At 36.1% G+C, this 27,493-nt stretch overlaps 1 protein-coding gene across 1 annotated transcript; it reads right to left on the reverse strand.

Annotated features, from left to right (window-relative positions):
* Positions 1-865: 865 nt before the first annotated feature.
* LOC144438757 (cholecystokinin receptor type A-like) lies at positions 866-25,332 on the reverse strand. The gene is made up of 5 exons (XM_078127916.1): positions 24,819-25,332; positions 7,037-7,296; positions 5,375-5,498; positions 3,188-3,610; positions 866-993 (listed from the first exon to the last, which is right to left on the reverse strand). The coding sequence occupies exons 1-5, from the start codon at positions 25,330-25,332 to the stop codon at positions 866-868; spliced, it is 1,449 nt and encodes a 482-aa protein (XP_077984042.1).
* Between the last annotated feature and the right edge of the window lie 2,161 nt (positions 25,333-27,493).

Consider the following 27,493-nt stretch of genomic DNA (forward strand, 5'->3'; position numbering starts at 1 on the left):
CTCGGATATTTCACGCAATGTTAAACTGGCGCTATCGCCAGGATGTATCATTGATTCTCTGTCGTCATAAATTGCCATACGAAAGTTGTTACGTCACAAATGATTGATTTAGTAAAGTATACTAAGACAATTTAGAGTAGGAGTTCAGCTCAAAAGACAAAGTGACTGATAATGTCACACTTTGCTGCCTTTATACAATGTACATCATGGATAAGATCTTCACATATCAACCTATATGGGTAATCTATGACGGAGACAAATACAACGTATGCTGCCAAATGGTAAGAATGTTGTTATCATCAACAGATCGTTATCAATAACGAAGACAGCCTTATAGAAACACACGTAGTAGAGGAAAGTTAACAAATAATAGTGTTTTGGTGTCTATGGTAACAGTACATATGTATATGTGATGTATTACCATGGTGACGCAATATTAAAAGTGTCAAGTCACACCCCATGGGTTCAACTGACTCGTTAACGCTAATGAACAGTTCCGTTATGCCTGGTACGTACACAGATCGGGCAAATGCTGCTAAAATTCAAACACTACATGAACGACCAGGTTCTATATTGTTATAAATGGGAAAAGTGAAGTGACACGCGTAGGAATTGAACCACGTCCCCTAAACACTAGTCGGGTTCCTTCAAGATATTTTTGTGCGGAATTGAATCCTCTAAGTGATACCAACAAACTTTAAATGTGAAACAGTGGATGTGTGTTTAGTCCTTGTCGCCATAAGCGAAGGATTTCGTGTTCTGACTTCAAGAGTTGCTAAGTGCTCGTGGAACGTTTTCTAGCACACACACATTCAATACAACCATTCTCTGCTATGGTCCCCCGATAGGGTAGCAGAATTTCAAACTACGTCGTTTTCAAGTTCTGTTCTTCGGCAGTTTCCCCTGCTTCTCCTCCCCTTCGTGATGGTCGATTTAATGATAACTGGGTTTGCAAAGACGTTTGGGTTGTTCTTTTCGAACTCCGGGTCCTAGCTATACAAAGAAAAAAACACAGGGAGACGGTGAGTTGTTGACGGAGAATGAAAATTAGAAATAAATCTACAATCTAAAGTTCTGTATAAAGTCTAAAAACAAATGCTGCAGTAACAGATTTTGACGCGTTTGTTACATTTTTTGAGTATTCACTAAGTGAAATAATGAAATATTCATCTGTACCTCAGACCACCATAGATATAGTGATCTGGTGCTGAACAAGTTGACATAATTAACTTCGCGTGTTTGTCTGAATTCACTTATCTTCAATAAATCCTGACCCATATCGAATGAGGGTTTGTTTTTTTCAGAGCCGGTCTTTTTTTTGTCCATATATTATATATTCTGTAAATAATCTACACACACAACTCTTAATATGGGTTGTCTACGTGTTAATCTAAGTAAACGATGAATACATTGTTTTAAAGTGTATTTCAGAACACAGCGCTAATAAATATATGTTGGTCATTTGTTATGAGAAACATTTCTATCGATACACTGTGATGCACAAGTAGGTAACAATGATAAAGCAACCCAGTCTCCTATCACTATACTCATAGTCCAGTTAGATGCAGGCTTATTTTTGCTTACACTTGGCACAGTTTTCTTGCTTATGAACGAGGTTGAAATGTAAAAAGAAAGGAAACCTTCAACAAGTGGGGGGGGGGGGGGGTTAGGTGTTTCATATCGGTTCTCGGGGGGAGAGTTATGTTTCGGAAGAGAAATTAGGCGGAGGTCGAATTTTTTTCTTTTAATTGCATTATCTAATGTGATTTGGTCATCCCATCGCTGCCACCGCTATCACATCCAAATGCTGCCACATCCCACCACTTCCACTGTTGTTTCGTAATATCAGAACATATCAGTCAACTCTCTGCTGACAACCACGCAGTGAATCAATTATTAATTGTGGTGGTGGTGGTGTGAGGAGATGAATCTAGGAGTGGGTCTTACAGGAGTGAAGGGTGAACAGTGTGGTAAGATTGTTGGTGATAAATGCGGTAGTGTGCCCCTCTAATCTTTGGGAGTCAAGTTCTGACCTTCAGCTATACAAATTAGATCCAAACACTGCCTTGTTCACTCAAATGCAAAATGGTAACAAAAAGTGGTGGCTGCAGTCTTTACCATTATACTAAGACTCATGTCCCTGTTCACGTCTGACAGCATTTTAACCCATGTTTTGAAAAATATGACTATGGAGAGGGTCATATTTTAGGGGAAAGGGAAATGGGGAGAGGGAGGGGGAGGGGGATGTTGTTTAGGTAGAAAACGGAATCGGGGAGGGTCAGACCGGGCTTGGTTTTCCCTTGCCCACTTGTAATTACTGAAGTCTTCCAAAGATGTGTACTGAAATCAAATACTCTATATAATACCTCAGCAATCTGACTTACGTACACTACTTTTACTCTGATCTATGCACTCAATATATGTAGATCATGTAACCATACAAGGTTCACTATCATATTTCCACGTGTACACGGACCACTTGAACTTCTGGCAATTCGTTTAGTAGACTCTACACATGTTTATGTTCAAAGCCAAAGTAAACACAATAAGGAGAGTAGAGCACTTAGCATATATCTGCTCTGTTCACCTGTCTCTCCTGGACGTGACAAGCTCCTCTGTGCTTTTTAAATGTGTCCTTCCATTTTTTCATTATAAATTTACATATCCAAATGTTTTAAACACGAAACAAAGGTGAATGGCTAAAAATATTTAATAAAAGAGTCATGAAAGGGCATTGATCGTTGATCATCCCAAACAATTGATATATGATCAATATGAATTCTAGTTATGTTAACAATGTACATTGTTAACAATACACGATGGCCTCTTTTATTCATTATAAATTTACATATCCAAATGTTTTAAACACGAAACAAAGGTGAATGGCTAAAAATATTTAATAAAAGAGTCATGAAAGGGCATTGATCTTTGATCATCCCAAACAATTGTTAAATGATCAATATGAATTCTAGTTATGTGAGCAATGTACATTGTTAATAATACACGGTGGCCTCTTTTCACCCCCCCCCCCCCCCGAGACACAGTTCACTGACTGTTCGGTCACTGTAGTCCTTACGATGGCCAAAGCATGGAATTTACTAAAATTACGATTATTTCATCAGTAAGACTATCAATTTCACCACAATAGATAGAGAAGGTCCATAATCGTGAATAGAACAGTACGTACCTGTGGCTCTCCCACCAAAACCATCACCATTCCTCTCCCTTTTCCACCCACAACAGGAACACACTTCCATAAGTCCTTGTCGAAATTTTTTCAACATGAAGCAATACACAACTGGGTTGACACAGCAGGACATGTACATGACCAACTTGATGACTGCCGCCTCGATTGCCGTCACAGATTTCAAGGCAGTCATTGGATCATACACAAACCAAATATTCAACACCCAAAATGGAGTCCAACAAATAAAGAACAAAACTACAACAACGATAAGCATTCCGACTACTCTCCTCTTGGCTGCGTTAGAAGCACTGCTTCGTAATCGTCGTCTACGGTTACGAAGTACTCGTTTGAAGGAATCTACACCATTCGCGCTCTCAGAGTTGAAGCCGCCATCTTTGTCAAAGTTCGTTGTGAGGTTGGTGTCTATGAACGAAATATATAAAATCATGAAATGTCACTCGACGTGTGGTTTCTCAGTCAAAGTTACTGGTTTAAGCTACAGTCATGCAATATTAAAATCCTCGCTAAAGATTGATATTTTTATTCAATAAGGAAACACGTGATTGAATCCCACGGTTCTCGCATGGGCGCCAAGGCTTATCAGTGGGGCTATGCGGACTAGAAAGGATTTAGTGTTTTGTTCGTGACCAACATTTTCTATAGCGTAATTTTACATCAACTTTAGGAAAGTGAATAATTATTTATTTTTAAAAAGAAATCAAAATAAAATAAGACTAATATTATTCAGTCACTTCAATTACTGCAAGGCGGTAAGACTGAAACAGAACTGGTTCAAAATCTCATTAATATTGTCATTTCTTTCGTCTGAGCTGCAGGTTAACGACCACTGCCACTTATCATCCTTTGACGAAGATCTGCTTAGCTAATACGTACAACCCTTTGCAGCAGTTTTCTGGCGATACCGCTAATCAGAACGCTGTTTTATCAGTGATGGATAATTAAAACTGGGATTGAAGGTTCTGAAAGGTTTTCACCTTATCAGGCTATCAAATTGCCAAATATTGACACAATATAAAAGCGAGGACCTCTGATGTAGGGTCACCCCATGTTCTTATCATTTTGTTTCATGTCTGTGAAAGTCATGGTCATATCCTTGTATACCACATGACTAATATCTTTCTCAGACAGAAACAAACTGATAAAGGCATGGAATGAATCTGCATCAGTGGCACCCTTCTATTGTTATCAATAGAAGTCAATGTGATAAGGAGAAAACTTTCCGCTACCCGCAAATGGCCCACATGAAGTAAATGTAGTAACATGTTTAGTAACATGTTTTTTTGTCGAGCCAGTCAATGTTCTGTTACAGCCTTAATACTGCCCTCTATGGTACAAGTATCATTTAAAGCGGCAACTCAGTGAACATATTTGTTGAAACTGTTTGGTTAGATTCAATAACTTACTCGTAATATTGTACACCCTGAACACTACTGAATCATCTATGGGTTAAACATTTACTGTAGCTGTATACATGATAAATCAAATCAAATCAAATTGATCTTTTGGGCCCGCATCCAAAAACTAACGCCCTCAACGGCGATAACTATTTAAATCTGTTATTGCAATACTAATAGGCAAGATCGTAAAAAATGTCTGATTATTGATGTTTTAACACTTTTCAGGGAATAGATTGTGGTTATCGGTCGAAAAATGATACTACAGTTACACACTAGTACAGTTTTAGCCTGGCGACAAACTGAAAACCAAGCTTTCGCTCAAGATTTACACTTGTCACTACACCACTTACGAATAATACTGACCACTAACTAACAGATACAATGTCTTCTTATAAGTAACTGAATAATTATTAGGGCATATACATTTGGTTACTTGGTGAAAAAACATCCAAGTTGCAGCTTTTAAGATCTTCGAGGAAAATGTCAAATTAGAGTGGCACAATCTGTAACCGAACTTTGAACTCTCGTAGGCTAAAACGTAAAATACACTTTTAATGTCGGGACTAAAATAGATAACTTTGAAAACAAAATTGACCCCCTTAAAACTTTCCAGTTACAAAACTGAAGTCTTTTTAATAAGTAAAGGAAATTAGAACATCGTAAACTGTATGGTAGGTGTATTTGTTAGCGGAAATTATCGCAATTTCCCGCCATAAGAACCTACTGACTTTTTACGTATGGTTTATTCAAATGTTCACGCTCTACTTACCTTCAATGAACATGGGAGTTTGATGCTCGTTCTGCATTCCATGCCATAGATCCTTGATCACTAAACTATATGCCACCGACATCACCATTAATGGTACCACCATCATAATTACAAAGAGCCATGTCTTTAAGAAAAGAAACGATTGACAGGATTGTTTTTCTGTTCTCACGGAAGGCATTCAGTTTACGTCTAGTATAATGCAGTGCTCAAACACTGGAACTTAAGAGCTAAATCGTTGTCAATCCATGTAAATATGTTTATTCTGAGAGGTGAAACTAAACTGTGACAAATTCTGGTAGGTGATTATTTTACTTATTGACAAGTAACCAAAGCACATATAATTATGCATAGTAATTGCATATTCATTAAAAAAATATTAATATGAATTATGGGGTGTCACAGTAACTTCATACACGTAGTTATCTCACGAGCGACACTAAATGCATCAAATACGTATAAAGATAAAATTTTATTCAAAATACGTGTAAAAATAAACGTTTTGTTCCAAATACATATTAAGGAAAAATGAGCACCTAAAATTTAACGTTCATTAAAATTTGTAATGATTTTCTTTTCTGTGTTTGGAATACATGTGAAACTTCATTTTTAGTTTAATTTTACCAACATGGATGAACAAATTACTATAAAATACTTCATTGGAAACAAAATCAGACGAATGTCATAGCATGTCTAAAAGTAAAACGTTTTAGCATCGTTCTGCTAGACAAAGTGCGTTTAATTGTGTGTTGCGCATTTCAGAAGACGGACCGTTTGCAGAGCACATGATGTAGATGACTGATATTTACAGAAAGTGGAGTATGACGTACATCACTAGAGAAAGAGAGACGTTTATCTCTAATACGAATGGTTAGAGTCTTGTAATTGCACTTTCCCATTTGTAGGAAAGAAAATAGAGCACACTTTGAGTCGCCTCATTCCATCACATCCTCCATTTCGAGAAAGCTATATATTTGACAAACACAAAATTCATGTATTTTCAATTGGGGAAAATGTCATACGTTTGTTTGAATTCTTAAGAACATAATGGGTGATGGGTGCACTAATGACTGCGGTACAGATGCAGAAATCCTACTTAATATTCATGGAATGGGCATGCACACGTCAATAAGTTGTTTCGAGACCTGGCCGATGTATGTTTAATTGTGTCCAGACTATGCTAAGTGACATGCCTTCTATTACGCTATTTACAAATTATATCATATTCTTTTTGATATCGCAGATGAAATGCAAAAAAATGGCCCAATCCATTATGCACAGGGGGACGTAAGCTTATTGTCAGAATTCTCGTCTCTATCCAGGAAAATATATATATATATACATAGAGTTTCATTCTTCTTTCGCCAAGTAGAGTGCTCATATCATACATAAAATGAAAGAATACGAGTATGTTATTACTTTATGTATTTACTCAGGTCTATGCTTGTGTGTGATACTGTGCCAAGTTTTTATAGAACCCTAGCTTTTTGCAGTAACAGTATAGAACATGAGCGTCTACATCTAACTGCGAAATATGACTACAACAATTGCGAATCTATCGCTATTTGGCGAAAAAATGTGTACAGAAAAAGACCTTAAATCTGAAAAAAAAAATTTAAACAAATTTATCCTGCAACTTATAACCTTTTGGAAATTCATACTCACGATATAAACCTGGTAAGATGTTAGATTTGGCCAATCAATTTGCTCATCACAGGCGAATATATTCTGTCCGGCCTTTCGTAGATTGGCAAATACCACAGAAGGGATGCATAAAACAAATGCAGCGAACCAAACCAGTCCAATTGTCTGATAAGCATGCCTCTTCGTTTGCCATCGCCGTGAGCTTAATGGTCGACAAATTGCAAAATATCTCTCCATTGATATCGCTACAAGTGTCCACACAGAGACGAATACTGATATCACTGCGAAAATAATAAGCATACAAAAGAATACAAGAGCGTTGGTAAAGTTAAGTTATTACAAGTGGGCATTTCCCCGTAAGTCCAATTTCATTTTTATGCATGCTACCGTGGTAAGTGTGGTGGTAATTGTGAAATCTCAACTGCAAATATATCTGGAGTACGTGCTGTGTAAGAAATACTTGCAGTTGCTAACTAATAGAATTACGGGAGTAACCCTGAGTGAAATTGGAATCTGTTTTAAAAATATCATATAAATGGTATTCTGTTCTAATCAATCGATATTTATATTACATATAAGAAAATAACTCTTGGCCCAATAGTACGTGTACTGCGGGCATGGTCGAAGAAGTCTTGTAAACAAACTGGTAATTGATGGCCGACATGAAGAGTGGTGACAAGTATCTCAATCTTACGTCACTGCGCTGTCAAAGTAACGGTCAAAGGTCAATAAGTCTATGATACATTTTTGCTCATAACGAGGTTGTCAAATTCGGGTAAAGTTGCTGAATCTACTGCAGCACTGGAACACCTTTAAACAAGACATGAAATTTGTACAACATCAATATGTACGATGGGAATCATGGGATAATAGTTATGGAAAATGCCATTTTCCTAAACATAACTTTGTAATTATCCAAATTGAATCGCACAAGCTGTTGTCATTTATTTTGAAATAGGAAGGCATGTGCTTTCTTGGAGCTGAATTAATCTTCTGGTAGTAGCTTGACAGTGTGTGCCTGACAAACATGTTAAAGGAGATAGACGTTAAGCCGCCTTTACAGATATTAATTATTGTTAATGTAAATGTCATCGTAAAGTTCGACCTCCATTGTAATTCGGAAGATAGTCACAAAGCACTGTTTTCCTTGAGGTTCTAACATATACCGATTTTGTTTTGGGCTAAGTGATGTAATTTCAAAGTAGCGGGGAACTAGAGAGACACCGACCGCCGTAATGCAATCATATTGCTGCGCCGGTTTGAAACAGCATGCAGTGTGGAAAGGCCGTAGATGTCGAATTATGATTGGAATTTGCATGCTAAAAAGACAGTTGTCTGGCAGAGTTATAGAGTAGGTTGGTCTTGAACAAAATCCCTGATAAAGTATAGCATTAATGTGAAAACCTGGGAATTGAACCTCAATGATTTATTTTAAAAATGTACTGAACCGCTCTTTTTTTAAAAATAGAACTTGATACAGCCATCACCTGGGACACGACTTATCAACATAACTAAAGGAACTCTTTATAAGCTTACGGATAATTTCCTTAATCGTGGACGCAGATTTTGTCATCGAATCAATAATTAAGGTATGCATTTTGAGTTATCTTTTAATTTCCACGCCAGTCACTTGGTCAACTGCATACATTATATATCAATAATTAAAAGAAGAAAAATCCACCTAAAAACACACCTAATAATTCAATCATTTATACTATCTAGACGACTTTGAATGTATGTGTGAATTTCTCAAATAAAATCAATTGTTGGGACTTTGCTGAATTTATGAAAGTCACCACCAACTTTTGCCGCAAAGGATATCGGGATCATTACATCACCACGCCATGCTGTCGGATAGAATTCGGTAAAAGGCATAAATCGAAAGACAATCTTTCCATTTCTAACCATTTTACGTCATACTGTCAAGCTACTACCAGAAGATTACTTCAACTCCCTAAAGGCTCATGCCTTTCTATTACAAAATAAATTGTTGGGATACTAGTAATTACACAGTTTCTATGTAAAGGAAGATAACATTTTGCATAATTACTATCCCAGGATGTACTACCAATCCAGAGTGACTATAGAGTTTCAATAAGACGGCACGGTGTTTTTTATGTCTCACACTAGAGATTTTGTTACAAATTACATAAAATAAAATAAAGACACTGATATCACACAAAACATCTAAAATGATACATTTCATTTCACTGTGAACCCAAATAAACATCACGGTGGGATGAAACAAGGAAGATTCAAACACAAAACTGTTTATTTGTGTTCACAGTGAGATAAAATGTAACATTTCATGTACGTGTATTGTCAGTGCGTGTAGTTTGTTTGTGTAATTTGTATGTGCGTTCACTGTGAGATAAAATGTAACATTTCATATGTATTTTGTTTGTGTAATTTGTAACAAAAACGTTGAAGCTAAGCCTAATTGAAAATATATTGTCTGTGTTGTTAGGTAGTAAAACCCATTGTACATTATATTGAAGTATGAAGTCCAAGTCTTGTTTGAAAGTGTTCCAAAACTGCTTTACCAAACTTTGACTAGCTCGTTATCTTTCAAAATATATCTTAGATATATTTGAGTTATTGCTAGATGACCTTTGACCTGTACATTGACAGTTCAATGCTGTACGATTGAAATATTATTATAAATAGTTTTTCATGTCGGTCATATTGTTTCTTCATGGTGAACTTCTTTTTAAAACAACTAGATCAAAAATAAACGTACTGTACATACATACATACATACATACATACATACATACATACATACATACACACACACACATACATACATACATACATACATACACACACACACGCGCGCACACATACATACACACACATACATACATACATGCATGCATACATACACACACATACATACATACATACATACATACATACATACATACATACATACATGCATGCATACATACACACACATACATACATACATACATACATACATACATACATACATACACACATACATACATACATACATACATACACACATACATACATACATACACATACATACATACATACATACATACATACATACATACATGCATACATACATACATACATGTACATACATACATACATACATACATACATACATACATGCATACATACACACACACATACATACATACATACACACATACATACATACATACACACATACATACATACATACATACATACATACATACATATCTATTGCATTTTGGGATTGCTGTGGCTAGGAAAACGTTAAGGCAGTATTTCATTTATTATATTTACAATTACAGTGCGCTGGTTTAGTTCAGCTATTTCTTTATTTAGTAAATTCTTAAGGTACACAGTCTTTTAATATCACAGATTGTTTGAGGCTAACACAGTCACCATGATGTACAGTAGTCAAAGGGTGTCCGGCTATATTGAAAGCACACACTAAAGTGTGAAGTGAAGGCTCGTTTAGTTTACGTAGCACCTATTTGCATGTCATCCTTAAACTAGTAACAAAAAACCCACAGAAAATAATCTAAGTTTACATAGCCAAATTATTTGTATTACCCGAAGGAATGTCGACTAGTAAAATGGTCATTTATAGTCATGTATTAACGGGATTATTCTCCGGAGTAGTTTACAGCCCATCTTCGTTTAGTCTCTAGTGGCTAAAAAACATCTCGAATCAATCAGATGGTTCAATAAAGATTTAGCAGTAATACAGATACATCAATTCCGATTAGTCAGCTTTAGTAGTCGAGCGATAAACGAATATATTGATCGCGTTGTAGAGTACGTCATTGAATTCAGATTGTTGTTCTTGAGACCTACACACATTGCCTGTGAGTGCGTATATAGAATAGGCCTTGGAGAACTATTACAACTACATGACACAGGGCATTACTAGTATCTCACATCCTCTTGTGAACTGAGGGGCAGTTTTGTAGACTAACAAGCTTGTATAACTGAGTTGTGTGAGATTTAATGTCAATGAAAGCATTTACCTATAATATCTCTGTAGTATGGAAATAAGTTAATATTGCGTCAGTGATGGGGTTGATATCATTACGTCACAAGAAATACACATGGTATGATGTTATCCTACAATTAAAACCTTTTATAGTCAATATGTAGAATTTCAGCCACATTCATACGAAAGGAACTCAAATTAAAGCTGACTAGATTTCGGTGGCATAATCCATACTACAAATTTAACTATCCTCATCAGTTCGCAAGTTACTTGCACTGTATTACTGGTAAATACAAGTGGTATATTTTGTCTGCATCATTCTTACAACTTAATACAAGCCAGTTGGGTTGGCATCCAATGGCGCGCGTTTATTCATGCCGCAAAAACGCGATGAATGTTTTGCTAATGCAGCAAGAGATTCGAAGAGTGTTTTACTAATAATATATCATCGAACATTTCTTTCACTTTCAGTAGTGTTAGGATTTAGCTCTCAGAGAAGGATTAGTCCCGAAACATCAGTTATCTATCATTTTAACTCAACTTTGTGTGTTTTACTAATGACTCAAAGACGGAATGCACGATTTATTGAATCCGGGATGCCGCAAGGAATCGATGCGTGTTTTACTAATACCGTAAAGACGCGATGCGTGTTTTGAGGTTTTACTAATCCCGCAAAGACGCGGTGCGTGTACATGTTTTATTAATACCACAAAGACACGATGCGTGTTTTATCAGTAGCCCCATCTACACATAGGTCGTCCTACCTGAGGTAGGATAGATTTGTGTCTACACGTAGGAAGGTTACAGCGTAGATGTCGCCCGTTCCGTCCTGACAGTACTATAGGACGAAGTCAGGAGGATTTCAGGAAACCTCTTAAAGGTGTCCTAAGTCAGGACGGTTTCAGGACAGGTTCAGGACGCGTTTGCGTCTACACGCGCTTCAAACTATCCTGAATCCTACCTCAGGTAGGATTTTTAGTGCCGTGTAGACGGGGCTAATGTCGCAAAGACGCGATGCGTGTTTTTCTAATCTAGCAAAGACAAGCCTGCGTATACGAAATCGCATACACGCATGGTAGTTTTACGACAGTGCGTCAGCATTAATTCTTCAGAAAATAATGAATAATTTTTTATTTGAAATGGGAGTGTTTTCTTTTATTATAATTTGCTGGTAAAAATTGGCATAAGACTCTTAAAAATCCTGAGGAACATAATTTTGACCTTCAAGTGAAAATGAGTATGATGGAATGAATTGCCAATTGCCTGTTCACACATCCTTGTATGCTAACAGTTACGGTTGATGACACCACTTCGTACTAATCCGACCAAAAATTCGATGAGTTTGTACGCCAGCGGCTAGAAGCGTCATTTTACCGTAGCGAAGGCCACACTTCTTGTCACCTCTGAATTGTACGCATCGTCGTGACTAACATTATCGAGCTTAATAAAGTCACGTTTAATAAACAGCCACTATCACATAAATTCAAGACTGTCTCCGGGGAATGGGAATAGTTCCCACTTTAACACTCCAATTAATCCAGTCATCCAGAAAAGCAATTACTTATCCCTAACCCAATATGACCCTAAATACTTGAAGTGTTCAATTCAAACAAGCGGATCATACTTGTTTTCTTGCCAGTATCGTAAAGCAAGACGAAAGGGCTATTTCATCACCTCCAACTCTTCAACCTTGACCTAGGATCAACTTATCAAAGTGTTGCTGTGACAATTATATTAGTATACACAATGTAATATATGTACTAAACAAATTGCTTGTCAACTATACATTTATTTTTGTCTCTTGGGTTATCTACTCCTTTAAACTTTTGATGTTCGAATAAAAAAGTACGTTCAATCTGACAATGCTCAGTAAATCTGGTTGCCCGATCATCTTTGATCAACATACATACAAATATCTTACTTTTCTGAAATAACTACCGTCTTCGTCGACCATTAACTATATTTTATCTTATTTTCTCCAGGCATATACATTCTCGTTTAGCTATCAAGGGGCTTATAGATAGATATGGAATAAATTACCATACTCAATAAGATCTACCACTAGTAAAAATAAAGAATGCTAACAGGTATGTTGCTAAATAGACAATTTGTGCCTCATCTTGTTCCCATCGCCATTAGTAGATACAAAACCCTTTTAAGTGTTAAACCTTCAACCTCTCTGGATGAGAACTGGCCAATGATAAGGCAAAAAAATGAGAAATGCTCAATTTCAAAATATGGTGGGTAGGTAGGATTTATTTATTGCTATGTTTCATCTTTGAGGATATGTTCAAATGTTGTCTTCATATTTACAGAGGTCAACAGAGACTTCTTATCGATGTAATCGCATATTCTGTACTATATGCAGAAGGCATCATGTGGTATACTGTATTCTATCGTGTTGTTTTGATCACACTAGGCGATGACAACCAACTTCAAATATCATTATTTCTCGCGCGAATTTGCAATTTTATACATATTTTTATAGACATTTCGACTTTAGGTTGGCGGTAAAAAATACGTTGGGTCGGGTTACCGAAACCAAACAATTTGCTTTGGCCTTAGCTTTGTGTTTGCTGTCTGTCAGTCCCCAGTCATCACATTCACAGTTCCAGAAACATAACTTGCATCTCTTTTATCATTGTGACTTTATTTATTTTGTGATTGTACAACTATGCGTATTCTTTATTGCGTGACGAATAACAAAAATAAATAAAGATTGATTAAGAATCGTTCAAAGTGTAACCAAAACAGCTGGATAGGTTTGTAAAGGTTTTAAATTTTGCTGAAAGTTTTCAAGACAATAGTGTATGTGGTAAAAAGCCATGGATGAGTGAAATTATTAAATCTACATTCCCGTATACATGGGTGAATCACCGTATACATAACACTGACAATTAGAGGATTTGCATGGCTTTACACTCATTTATACATCACTAGATGTGGCTAGCATAACGGTAGAGGAAAACATTCAACAGACACAAGCTACAACTTTGTCGTTCGATGTGGAAGATTACACAAGTGGGCGATTTGTTCACTCTGTAATCAACTTGAAGATAGCATGAATTTGAAAAGTCCTCCAAACTTTACTCTGCAAGATCATAGACGTAATCAGGCCCTACTGTGAGTACAATGAAACCAACTTAAATTCAATAGCTTATATCAATATGTCGCAATAACAGTTTTTAGCTTGTGTCTATTTTAAATCGAAACCTTGATTGCTGCTGTTGTATTACGCTTCGTGCAAACACATGTCGAACACGAAACTTCATACTTATTACTATCCTAAATCTAAGCACTCCATTTCCCGTTGATTTATGTTGTTTACTTCACATAGGATAAACTATAACACCACAGACTGAGAACTAATACTCCTCATTTACGGTTTGTTTGATGTGAATGATACCTAAGGGGCAAGTAAAATTCAATCGGTGTATTTTTACGATGACAAAGCTAACAAATAACTTTTCAATTTGTAGCAATTTCTATCTGAGAGATTTCTGACATGTTATTGGTTTTTTTTCCACTTCCTTCTAATATGAAAGCTGAGAGATTGGTTTTGGAGGTAAATAATCCTTTCATATCCTCGTAATTCTTGTTCATTTAAATTATTATGGCACATGTCTCACGTGACAGTACATGTGTACCGGGTCATGCAAATGTCAGAATGTCCCCGAGAGGACAAACTTATAGTTTCTAGGCAGACGTTGTTCCCATGGGAACCCTGAACTACTTCAGGATATGATATTGCAGAGATTGTGGATATCAAGGTGTTTTTTTTATAGTATTAACTCAATTCAAACATTTAGAAAAAAAATGTTTTGGCTTCTTGTCTGGCAAGAATAATAATGCACAGAATAATTATTAATGAAAAACTGGCGATTTTACATGGTTTTTATAAGCCAGAGAGGCACAGTGAACTCCTTGTGGTATATAAGTAATTGACTTAATATATTGAATGGAATGGTGAACACACATTTTGATATCTACTGACAACCTTCGCTTCTGCCTTCCCGGAAACAGATCGCTCATACAATCGCTACTTATCCCAAAATGAATACGGCTGTTTCTAGGAGAGTCATAAACAGTAGTGCATGGGTCAAATGACACTGTTTAAAATTTCGGTAGCTGTAACAGCGACAAAATTATGCACAATTTGTATTCTATATTTTATATTGTTGTGCTCACTGAAATATGTATGCATGCCCGACTAAGGATCAAGCCCCAAAATTTGGTGACAAACACATATTACCAGTTTAAACATATAACCATCGACAATTAACAAAGGGTACTTAAGATAATACATACATACATACATACATACATACATACATACATACATACATAAAGACATAAAGACATAAAGACATACATACATGATTTTGCTGTTACAGTTTATTTTACATAATCATATAGTCACGTTAGTTAGTTTATCTGCCAGCTATACCCAGACCTGTAGCTCTGTCAATTTGTTGAACGAGAAAAGTTTGAAACTGTCAAAATAATATGTAATCCATTACATAATTACATTTGCAGCAAAATCTTGAAATACCGATAACAGGTACAAGTACATATACGGTTGCTATAGCAACAGTGACTATTTTGATTGCGTGTCCCTTGATACACTGCAATCACAACGCCTACGACATGCATCGTTATAACTACTGAGATCGATATTACCGTATTGGAACTGTTTCCTGATCGAGTCTGAGTTTTGGCCAGATCGAGAAGATAAGTTTCCTTAAAACCTTGCTGTAAATTCTTAGGGGAATTTAATGTTGATGACTAACTTTTTCAAACCGCATACTAGCGTCATCACGTTGTCAGCACGTTCTTGCTGAGACACTGACTAGTACAGCTCTGTATCCGATGATAAAGTGTGTGTAACACTGTGCTGCTTAGAACCATTCTGCTACATTCCGAGGGCACGCACTCCTTGCGTGATACTTATTTTTAGAATTAAATCTACTGAGAACTCGTTACTACAGTGAGATTACAAGAAAAGTCTGCTCAAGGCTTTAATTCACAATGGAATGTAATCTTGTCAAATGAAGACGTCTTCAGAAATGTATGATACGAAACTAGTTTCAATCGCAACTTGGGAAGACAGAACCTAGATACTGTTTTTTTATATAAAAGTACACAGCACAAAGTACATAATCAGACTAGACTGCATGAAAACTACACTATCTGTATTATATATGGTATATGATAAACCGTAGCTGGTGTCCAATTTGTTTTAATTAAATAAAAAAATTTGCAGTTCCTCATGTTTACTAAATAGTTGGATTTTCTTGTTTGAAATTAAAAGATCGACTTAGAGTGCCGTTAGTAAATCTGCAGTGGCACTGTAACTGCACTTGTGAAACAAAATGTGTATTTTTTCCGCAAGTTTTTGGAACAAATTTAACTTTTATCCACCCTTTCAAGTTTCATTTTGTGAGACATGCTACTAATATTAAGTGGTGACGTCATCACCAAAACTACTGGCAACTATTATGTCAGTTATTCTTCGTTAAGTTACAAAAGATGGTAATATCGACTGAGAATATGCCGAATATCCCAACGATGAAAACCACGTTAGCTGTTACAGACCGATGTCTGGCTCAACGAATATCTTACACTCTAGTATTGCTGCATTTTATATTTATTAAACAATGTGAATCAACATTGACAAAGTCTGTATTTGTAACTCAATACATTGCAGAAAATCTAAACATTATCTACAAATAGTTTGTTATTGTAATTATTATGTATTTGCAATGTATTAAATAACAAACAAAGACTTGGCATATGTTGTTTCACGTTGATTTCTCAAGTAGAAAGCCATTATTTGAGAAATTAAAAAATCCAAAATAAATACCAAATCTTCATCCTCATGGCCGCTTTAATCGTCCGGCTCAACCAAAATCTAATCAACATCGCTATGTACGTTTTCTTTGCATGAGATATCTTATCTTAGCAAATTATTACTTTTCTTTTGGCTTAGGAACGATATGTTAAGATAATGGTATTTCATTACAGAATGTACCAAATGTTTAATTTTTGTCGAGTCAGACGATGTAACTAGCAATTAATAAATGGGATTTTGTCGGCGCTTGTTAGTTTTTATTCTTGTAACTGTTTTATTTCACGAGTATTAAACAGCTCGTTCTACGGACTGACTAGCAACTGACTTCTGACAATGCGAAAGCAGTGATCATCGTCGTAAATATTGGCAATGGCTTTGGAAATAATTTCCGTTAAATTCCCATAACATAGAGGATCTTCTAGTTCGAATCACCAAGTCATACAAAATTAAAGCTGTTCACACCTCTGAAACTACGTCAGAACTCGACTTTCCGCGGCAATGATTTTAATCTAGTGGGCATTTTAAAAAACAAGATTCTCTTGACTGTGATGGAACGGGAGGTGAAAACTTGTAAACGAAAGGTTTCAGTAACTGAAAGGAATGACCTTGCTGATGTCATTTAATCTTATCTTGTTTTGCACTGGCTTCAACTTTTGACTTTTAAGTCAGCCTGTTTCAAAGTAGTCTTGTGTGTGATATGGAGGTGTTGGAGTGACAATGACGATATATAGAATGGTTAAAACGCCTGATTAACTCAGATGAAAGTTTGTAAGAAGAAGGAAATTGAACATGTTCAAAGATTAAAATCTAATTCCGACTGTGTCAGAACAGAATCTTGTCAGCTCGGTTGACAACTAGGCTTAACCCGCCGCCTATCTAATTTTGTAGATCCATCTGTATATACATTCTAACATCAATGTATACAACGCGCGCACACACACACACACACACACACACGTACACGTACACACAAGCGTATACGAAGAATTCAACTTAAAGTTTCTAAAACGCGTGTGATTGAAAGTCTATTTTAGTCACACTTCAAGAATGTACACAGTTAGTGTATATGATATCCGATATCTTTATACAAACGAAGAAAAATATTACAGAAAATCAAATTTTAAAGTCACAATTCACTTTTCAAAAGTAAAGTGTTTGATGAAATACATTCGTGGTCTCGTGGTCGTCAAATCATGCCGGTGTGAACGGGTTAATTTACGACAACTTAGCAATAAAAACAAACTACCCCGACTGGCATTATATCAAACACTTAAAAGATCGAAATAACGACAAAATAGAGCATAAAAGCGATGTTGGTACTTTTGTTAGCAGATGAAAAAGGATGCGATGAGATTAGTGTCACTGAAGCAGAACAGTGTATGAACATGATTTAGTTGTTGTTTTCTGAGCACCCTATATCAATACTCATTTACAGTCGGTGTACTCTATTAAACTTTTACACATCCAGGTTCAATCGATAACTTCACATAAAATCTACAAGATCAAAGAAGTTTATATAAAAGTTGTTACACTGATCTTTACGGATATGAAATTTGTGGACCAAGGCGGAACGGTCCAGCCTTGAGAGGGTTCGTAAGCTGTACTACTGACGCCAGATATAAAGTCGATAGGCTGGAAATGAAGAACGATGCGATAGTCATCATACCCATTTTCAATAAATTGCCGTTCTTTGGCAAGGCGACGTCTGTCCTGATTACACCTCTGATTAACACATGATCTAGCGAACGACAAGTGTGGATGTTTTTACGTAGTATTAAACCCTTTTACTGAATCCAATATATGTCGCCAAAATTTGATGTAACTATTTCTACTGTAAGTATCGCAGCTGTCGCCAAACAGCATTCTATTTAAGTTTTCAGGATGAATTTCCTCAAAATATTCTAGGGCTGTCGTCTGCTTCCGCATGCAATGATTACAGACGCTGTATTGTACATAGTACAAACAAAGTTTAGACATCTGTGGCAGCCGAAAAGAAAGTAGTTTAGCACAATTCGCGCTACTGGCCTTATTTGGGCAAAGTGGTCAACAAAATTTGCACTATGACCTTATTTGGGCAAAGCGTGTTGGGGGCGTGATACGAACTGTTTTACACACTGTAAGAAAAACATGCCAACGTGTCAAGTGTTTAGCTTTGCCTGTCTGAGTTATCAGGTAACATTGCTATATTTGATGAAACGTACTCACGTATGCTATTGTCAGGAAAGATAAAATCATTAATATTTCACTTTTATGAGTATTTCGTCTTTATATGTTCAAGCTATTTGCATCCCTACTAGACATATGGCAAATGAATAAATAAGGGTCCGAACGTATCCTGTGTTAGTTAAAGACAGTTCCAATACACAATGTAAGATATAAAAAAACCTCACAGATATGTTTATTTCATTGAATTTCACTTTGCCTTATATGACTGCATACCAATGAAACGAAATCATGCACTCTACAATACAATACAAAACAATACAATGGTATTATCCAGTCCAATGTCAGCGAAATGATAAAACTAAAGAACTTTTAATTTTGAAGAAAATGTTTGTGTGTATTCCATTATTTACTTCTTGATAAATTGGTTTAAATTAAACGATGCATTTCCCCCAAAATCCTGTCTAGACTCTTGTATGTGTTTTTGGAACAAGGTCATTATGTCATTTTACTTCGACCTATACACGTCAGGAAGATGTTGCGCCTATTTTGATTCTGGGTGCTAGATATTTAACCCCCCTCCCTCTCCAATTCCTTAACGAGTCACTTTTTCTTGCAATATAACGTGAGTGTTATTTTTTGGTACCAAATTGCATAATTTTATGTAGTGATATATATATACAAATCAAACCATCTATGACAACAATGAGTAAACCGTGTAAGTTGCCAGGATACAGTACACGATTTTTAGACCGGAGGGACATTACAATATCTAATTTCTTTCAAACCTGGCACAAAGGTGACATGTCATATGGGATATATGCACGTCACTTTGATTCGTGACACACGCAAATATTATTGAATGGCGGCATATTAGTAGTTAAAACCCCAATATTTATTGCATACCTCAAGAATTGTAATACACAGAGACTTCATTCAGATGTCTACTCTATATACTTTCTGATCCAAGCTTTATTTTACGACATTGACCTTTACCTTGACACCCAGGGTTAATTAAGAACATCCCACAATTTCTTGTATAGCACAGAAACTTTGTAGCACTATATTTTTTTCTCGCCCTATAGAACATAAACATTACATACAATCGTCTACCCTCTTATTATCAAGTTAAGCTTTCTTTTCAGACCCGGACCTATGAATTTTACTACCATGCTCAATCTATCCAAATCAAGTCATTTCTTGTATATCGCAGACACTTTGTGGTTTTTAAGGGGAACTAATTTATAAACAAATCTTGGACGTAGAAAATAAAGAACATTGGAAATAATATAAGCATTAATTGTGTATTTTTTTTCTGAATATAGCCATCTTGGTTTAAACATTAACGATATGGGCACAAGCTTCCGAAAAATAACATACACAGACTTCATTCCACTTCAAAAGCCATTTCCCCCTTCTTTTCCTATTGTATTTGATGTTACATTTCTGCTTGTGTCTTTATATTTGACCTTGACCTTGACCTCCACAGGCATTGACTGAATGTCAGTCAGTCATACTTGTTGTAAAAAATCTTTTACGAAATATTTAAAAATAAAATAAAACGAGACTTCATTCAAGTGTCACTCCTATATGTCAGTGTCAAGGTTTTTTTAAGAACTTTACCATTTCTCATGATCTTGACTTTTAAGGTCAGTTACCCAAACCGAGCCATTTTTTACGTACTGTGCTGTTTGTACACGCTTTATGTAAAGTTAAATTTCTTTCAAATTTTGTCCAAAGGTGATAAGAGAATAAGAAACATACAGGCATGCATACAAGTTGCTGCTTTATATGCCATTTCTCACTGACTGATGGTGGTCATATCTTGTGTAAAAGTCCACCAGTTCTAGAGTAGTTCAATAACTTAAATGGATTCAAGGACTTAATCCAAGTATCTATCCCTCATCTATAATCAGATATGGCCTTTCGGTTATTACCTTTATATTTTAACCTGGCCTTCACTTTCTGAATCAAAATTAAACAAGAAAATCAATTTCCTCCCCCAGTTACACAGAATTAAATTATATGAGAGGGGCCTGTGTCTTATTTTCATCGAAGACTTAATAAGGTAAGCGTGTACACACGCACGGACGACATGTACTGTAAGTATGTGTAACACATATCCATTATTATACCCTCGTATTTTCCTGTGTTGACGTGCAGACTTATTTTCTTACTGGTTACTGATATGTCAGTGGCACTGTCAATGAACTTGGATGGATGCTAAGCATACATACATACATACATACATACATACATACATACATACACACACACACAGACAGACAGACAGACAGACATACATACATACATACATACATACATACATACATACATACATACATACATACATACATACATACATACACACACACATACAGACAGACAGACAGACAGACAGACAGACAGACAGACAGATATGTACATACTGTTGTTTTTAAGGGGTCACTGTTTTGTATGTAAGGTTGATGTGCTATCAATGTCAGTGCAATCATCATAGACAGAGTGATCGTTGACTAATAATTGGTTTAACTATGACCTTTTATTACTTCGTTAAATCACGCAATTCAATTATAAAGCTAAACTACTTCGAATCTGATACCAATGTTCACTAACTCGTCCCCGTAGAATCAAGAGCAGATACTCCTTTCTCCTTGTGATAAGGAGGCTGCCCTTTCTGGGTCCGTCACTCAGTATACTTCGTGCAACGAGCATGTCATCATGCTTCATTGCTGCGGCAATTAGTGTGGACGATAAGAGTTTCTATACGAATAACACCCTCTTGGAGAAGTTGGTCGAACACATACAGTGTTTTTATCTCTGAAAGTCGGTATGTTGATAACGCAGACTGACGCATCCTTTAAAAGGGAACTGTATACAGTGTTAATGTCGCTACTGACGCTGTAATGCATTACACCAAGGCTTTTATGGGTCGGGTGGTTTTATCCAGCGATCGATCTAAAGACGTGTTTATTGTTCGAGAATCGATTTTGCGGGTGAAAAGGGCAAACTGACTGCCCGACATAGCTAGTCGTCATACATAGGTCGTCATGAGTCACAGATATCCGTCGATAACCGTAAATATACTTTTTTATTAATCATCTCATTAAAATACACGATGTATACAGAAATGGAAATTCTATCTTTTGGAGAACGAAAGCTGATACTACATATCCTTCACGCAGTGCTTTCAGAAATAATATTTTACAACATGATAACTTTCCTGTCAGCATGCGATATAGATTATGGGATCAAAACAAGGGGTTAACCATTTTACCCTGACAGAATCCTGGCATACTTGAAAAGGACTCGCAAATCAATGGCCAACACAATTTGAAATTATATGAGGACACGTGTAAATCGATACTCACAAAATTCGCTGATTTTGGGAATTAATTGTGTTGCCGTTACTTTGCCTTTGATTTTGCAAGACGTTTCGCGAATACAAATATTAGAAAAATGTTCAAAGTTTTTTTACTTAAAACGTACGTTGAATTAGCTTGATTGATATTCAATGTTAGCAATTTTGAAAATGAAATCTCCGAAACTAATAGTTTATAGAGAATGGCAAATTATCTGTAACTATCCCAAGTAATTTGTTACTAGTTTATTAAGACTCGACATTAATTTGACTGTACACTAAACTTAAATGTACCTTGATGGAATTGATAAATCTTTAGAAATCACGTTAATTGACTGTATTCATAAAAATCAAACTAACGATTCTGACGACATGTGACGTTAACTTTTTAATCGACAATTTCAATGAACCCAGTTTTAAAGTGTATGTAACAACGTCTTGTAGCGTGCACGTGATTACGACATGTACAGCCTCTCAAGAACATAGATGTATACCTGTATATCGGTAATCAAGGTAAATTACGGCATATTATCGTATTTTAGTTTACTTTATAGTAGTGATTCATTTGTAACAGGTGCCGAGATGTCTACTAAATTTAGACGTAAATTGAGAGCTGAATGTTCGCCATCTACCATCTTTCCCGGTTCGTACTACACCCAATTTATTTATATTGTTAATAATTTTTCATAACTGAGTCTTCCTATATAAATCATTACTGATTATAGTGTTTACCCGCCATACTATTTTAGAAATCAACCATGAGACAGACGACATTCCATCTGCGCAAAAAGTATCATAAATTACTGTAATGATATATAATGTCTAAAAGCTATCATGTTATCAAAAGACACCCAATGCGTTCAACGATTACACATGCAAACCTGTACATTGTAATCACAGGGGTGTGCTTTAAACAATAACAAATAAAAACATAGAAGTTAAGTCAGGTCTCATCTACAACTCTATTGTGAGTTTATTTATGATACAGGACAGACACGTCTACTTGGTCAGTGTGATTACATCTGAATCTGCTAAGATGTCATTTTTGCTGGTTTTTTTCGTGGTCATGATGAAGACGCAGTATAAAAAACATGTTGACGATTTTCAAGATATACAAGGATTATACGTATCTTAGATACATAATCCCGTCTACACTATAACTCAACTGTCTGACTGTTGTTTTGCATCTTAATTTTGCCAGATGCACAATCGTCTAGAATGATTCTATCATATGTCAAATAACTGTCGGTTTGTGTTTAAATATCTTCTGTCGAGGACCAATACCGTGACGTCAGAGAGAGAAATGTCCTCCTTGTAAACCTCTTGTCATAGATCAAAAGCACTTCTCTAAATACTACTAGAAAATCAAGCTATTGGCAAACTCAGATACACGCAAACTAAAACTATAAGTTTTAAGTTTTCTTGAGTGGCGGAAATCTGCTTGGCATGCAATCAATGAGCTGCTATCACCCACTTGCGTAATCTACGATATCCACCAACCATAGTTTTAGTTTGTGGCTATCTTATATGTTGCTTATAGGTTTATTTCCTCAGTACAGATTGGCAGGTCGAGTGTAAAAGGAACGGATAAAACTCCTGATCAATATGCACAGAGAACAAGGCAAGATATATGTGGGTCCAATACCCGACAAATACCGGTGTTGTATATTCGATTTGTATTATTAACAAGAAAACACATGAAAAACATAACTATCATCGCCAGTAGAAATGTTACCTTAACATTGTTTTTTGAAATTATGTATTTGCAGCAGTTACTGGGCAATAGTTATGAGCTTTGTGCATGCCATGAGATAGTCTGCCTGTATATATATATATATATATATATATATATATATATATATATATATATATATATATATATATATATATATATATATATATATATATATATATATATAGTTTTGGTAGTACTGGAACTCTTTCTTGGGTGTAACTCGGAGTTTCACGCATATTGCGATCATCAGACACATCAGAGTGTCTGATGATCGCAATATGCGTGAAACTCCGAGTTACACCCAAGAAAGAGTTCCAGTACTACCAAAACTATTACGCTCTGCCACTGCGGTATAGAGCACTGTCTTAGCAGATTGATACTCACCGAGTTATATATATATATATATATATATATATATATATATATATATATATATATATATATATATATATATATATATATATATATATATATATATATGGTTGCAATTCGATGATTGAAAATAGAGCAATTTGCTGAAGCGAATAGCAGTATATAATATATACATATATATACACATGTGTGTGTGTGTGTGTGTGTATGTGTGTGCCAATCAGTGTATCTCATTCTCTCTCTATTCACTCATATTTAGTTTGTAGCGAGAGGTTCAACTTGAGTAGTGTAAATCTGACTCAACTTTGTTATAGATAGATATAAATGAAATTCTTTCCTTACCTTGGAAATATACAATGAAACGACAGAATCCAGCTCCGAAGATGAAGCGCTGTAGAAATATGCCGACAATTGTTGAGGGCATGCAGAAAATAACGAAGAGCAAATCACTAAGTGCCAGGCTGAAGAGAAACAAGTTTGTGACATTTCTCATCCGTCTGTTTTGTATGATAGTTATCAGAACAATGGCATTTCCAACAACAGCTAAAAGGAATACAAAAGAATACAAGAAGGCCAAAACCTTTCCGTCCATGACGTTTGGATATTTTAGAGGGATGTCGTCATAAGATGCGTTACTGTAGTCAGTGGAGTTCCAGTCTCCGATAGTGGAATTACAAAGCTGGACGAGTTTTTCTAATTCAGAATCTGCAGTTTTCAAGTTCGTCGAAGTCTTGTGAGTGCTATTACAGAAATCGGCCAACCGCTGCCACTGATCAAAATCTTTTATAGAGAAATTCCCGTACCGTTTAAGATTGATCTTGTTGGCAACATCTTCGATGGGCGTGAAATACGTCATGGTTACAGTTCCCAGTAATCGTTGCAATCTTCGATCGTACTCCACTAGTTCCTAACTCCTCGATCTTTCCCTGTAAAAAGTAGCATAAGGTGTTCACATATCAACTAAACATGGCTGTTGTGGTGGTGGTGGCATTTTAAACAAATAGCGGCTCTTTAGTCATATGTAATTCATCCCTGTGGACTGGTTGCAATTCGATGATTGAAAATAGAGCAATTTGCTGAACCGAATAGCAGCATATAATATATAAAGTTAGGCGCCTATCTGGCACGACTATTGGAGCACGTCGTATAACTCGAGCCTTCCTGTGACACTGTACACAAACCTTTTAGAGGATTGTTGTGAGTGACAATCGAAGAACTCTATATTCTTAATATATGATGATACATAACTTTGCTGAAAAGTAAAAGGAAGGTATCTTACCCTTATCATCTAAATCGATGAATTCCTACATCCACTACTCTCGTTTTTCTTATTACAGTAAAACAAAGTTTGGTGCAGCATAAAATATACTCGTCAATGCCAACCCGGCAGAATGACCTGGCAAACTGACAAGACGCCACCACTGAACTGAATAATATTAACTTGGAATACATAAGGTCGCAAACATCGTTGCTTTGCATTGATTTGCTTACTGGGCCCTGCTACAGTATCAGTATTCGGGAAATGAGTGGCTCGTGATCGACGGCGCTAGAGACCCACCAATACTGGCGCTACATCCTGCAATCACGTGTAATTGAAAACAGCTAGTGATGATATTAGATCCATACTCATTCAGATCGAACGTGATTTGCCTATCAATGAGTACTCTTTCTATCACTTTTATTGTCGTTAAGATGTGTACTCGTGCTCCCCGTATGGCTCGTTATCCCTTCCTTATACGCCTACCGTCGAATCTCAAAGGAATATATAGCTTATAAACAACTTGTCAAGAGCATTATGTGATCATGTTATATTAAACTTTACCACCGGCTAAAGTAAATACACATCAATTACACTCTAACCTGTTCGTAAAAATATATAATTAGAATATTTGGATAGGTCAAGACATTTCTTTAACGAGATTGAAATATGGCCTTCACTTTCAATAAATTATGCAACTGCATTCATATTTACGTGGCATGTAGTCGTCTGTCTGTAGCATCAATCAGCCGCAGGACACATCTGGAATCATTTAATATTCAATCTGACCCGAAAACTTTTTGATGGATTTGTCCTTTCATTTCCATAAATGTCAGAGGGACCCGAGTCACCTTGTTAGTGGCCTTGTATAGTAATCTGTGACATCAACAAGGATATCTTTGCCCTCCTTTTTTTCTCTGAGAGGCTTAAACCAGAAAAAAGTATTTATTTGGCATGGGTTTATGGCATAAAATGGTATACATGTGTATTTGAATTATTATATTGGAAACATGGTTTATTTTTAATAGTCATTTCCTGAATTAAATGTCATTACAGGTTGATTATTAACCATTGTACTTGGAACATATAGAGGAGATGAAGGTAGGGTAGAGGAGGGGATAGGGACTCGATATGAGGAGAAGAGAGGCAAAGATCTGTGTAGAAAGGAGAGGACGGGGGAGAGGGGAGGCTGGAGAAGAGGGTGAAGGGGAGGAGAGAAGAGAAGAGGAAATGAAAGCAAAATATGAAGATGCTGCCGTGGTTAACTGTTGTGCCACTTACTTTCTGTTCAATTGGAGATTTTTAAACTGAAGACTATATGTACATTAAGCGGAGGTACTTATGCAAAAACCGTCTCGAATTCGGAAGAGTTTCCATGTCTAGAAATCAAACATTGTAATATAATCTCTTTACTATGTATTTTGAGATGTGTAATACTATGTAAATGGTATCGGTCTAGCCATGCTGATGGAATAGTAAGATCATTGCTGTGATATATTACTCTTTTGAAATTCTTGTCATTTCCACTAAAACTACACATTTCTCTTCTACTAACGCACTGTAAAGACATCACTTGTTTATTGCACTGTCTAGCTGATTATGCCTGTCTTACTGTGTACACCTTGTAGTCATAAATTACTTCCAGAATATGTCACTATTATTTCTATCGAAAGTGACATTTCAAGACACCGAATCTAAGCCATTTAATTCACCAAATGTTCTACCGATTGGACACGATAATTGTTTTACATACATATCG

The sequence above is a fragment of the Glandiceps talaboti genome, chromosome 8, assembly GCF_964340395.1.
Source record: "Glandiceps talaboti chromosome 8, keGlaTala1.1, whole genome shotgun sequence".
Lineage (NCBI taxonomy): Eukaryota > Metazoa > Hemichordata > Enteropneusta > Spengelidae > Glandiceps > Glandiceps talaboti.

Coding starts and splice junctions, on each gene's coding strand:
- LOC144438757 (XM_078127916.1), bottom strand. CDS start 25,332: ATGACGTATTTCACGCCCATCGAAGATGTTGCCAACAAGATCAATCTT. Junction 7,297..24,818: donor TTTCATTGTATATTTCCAAG/GTAAGGAAAGAA, acceptor TTATTTTCGCAG/TGATATCAGTATTCGTCTCT. Junction 5,499..7,036: donor CATCTTACCAGGTTTATATC/GTGAGTATGAAT, acceptor CTTTTCTTAAAG/ACATGGCTCTTTGTAATTAT.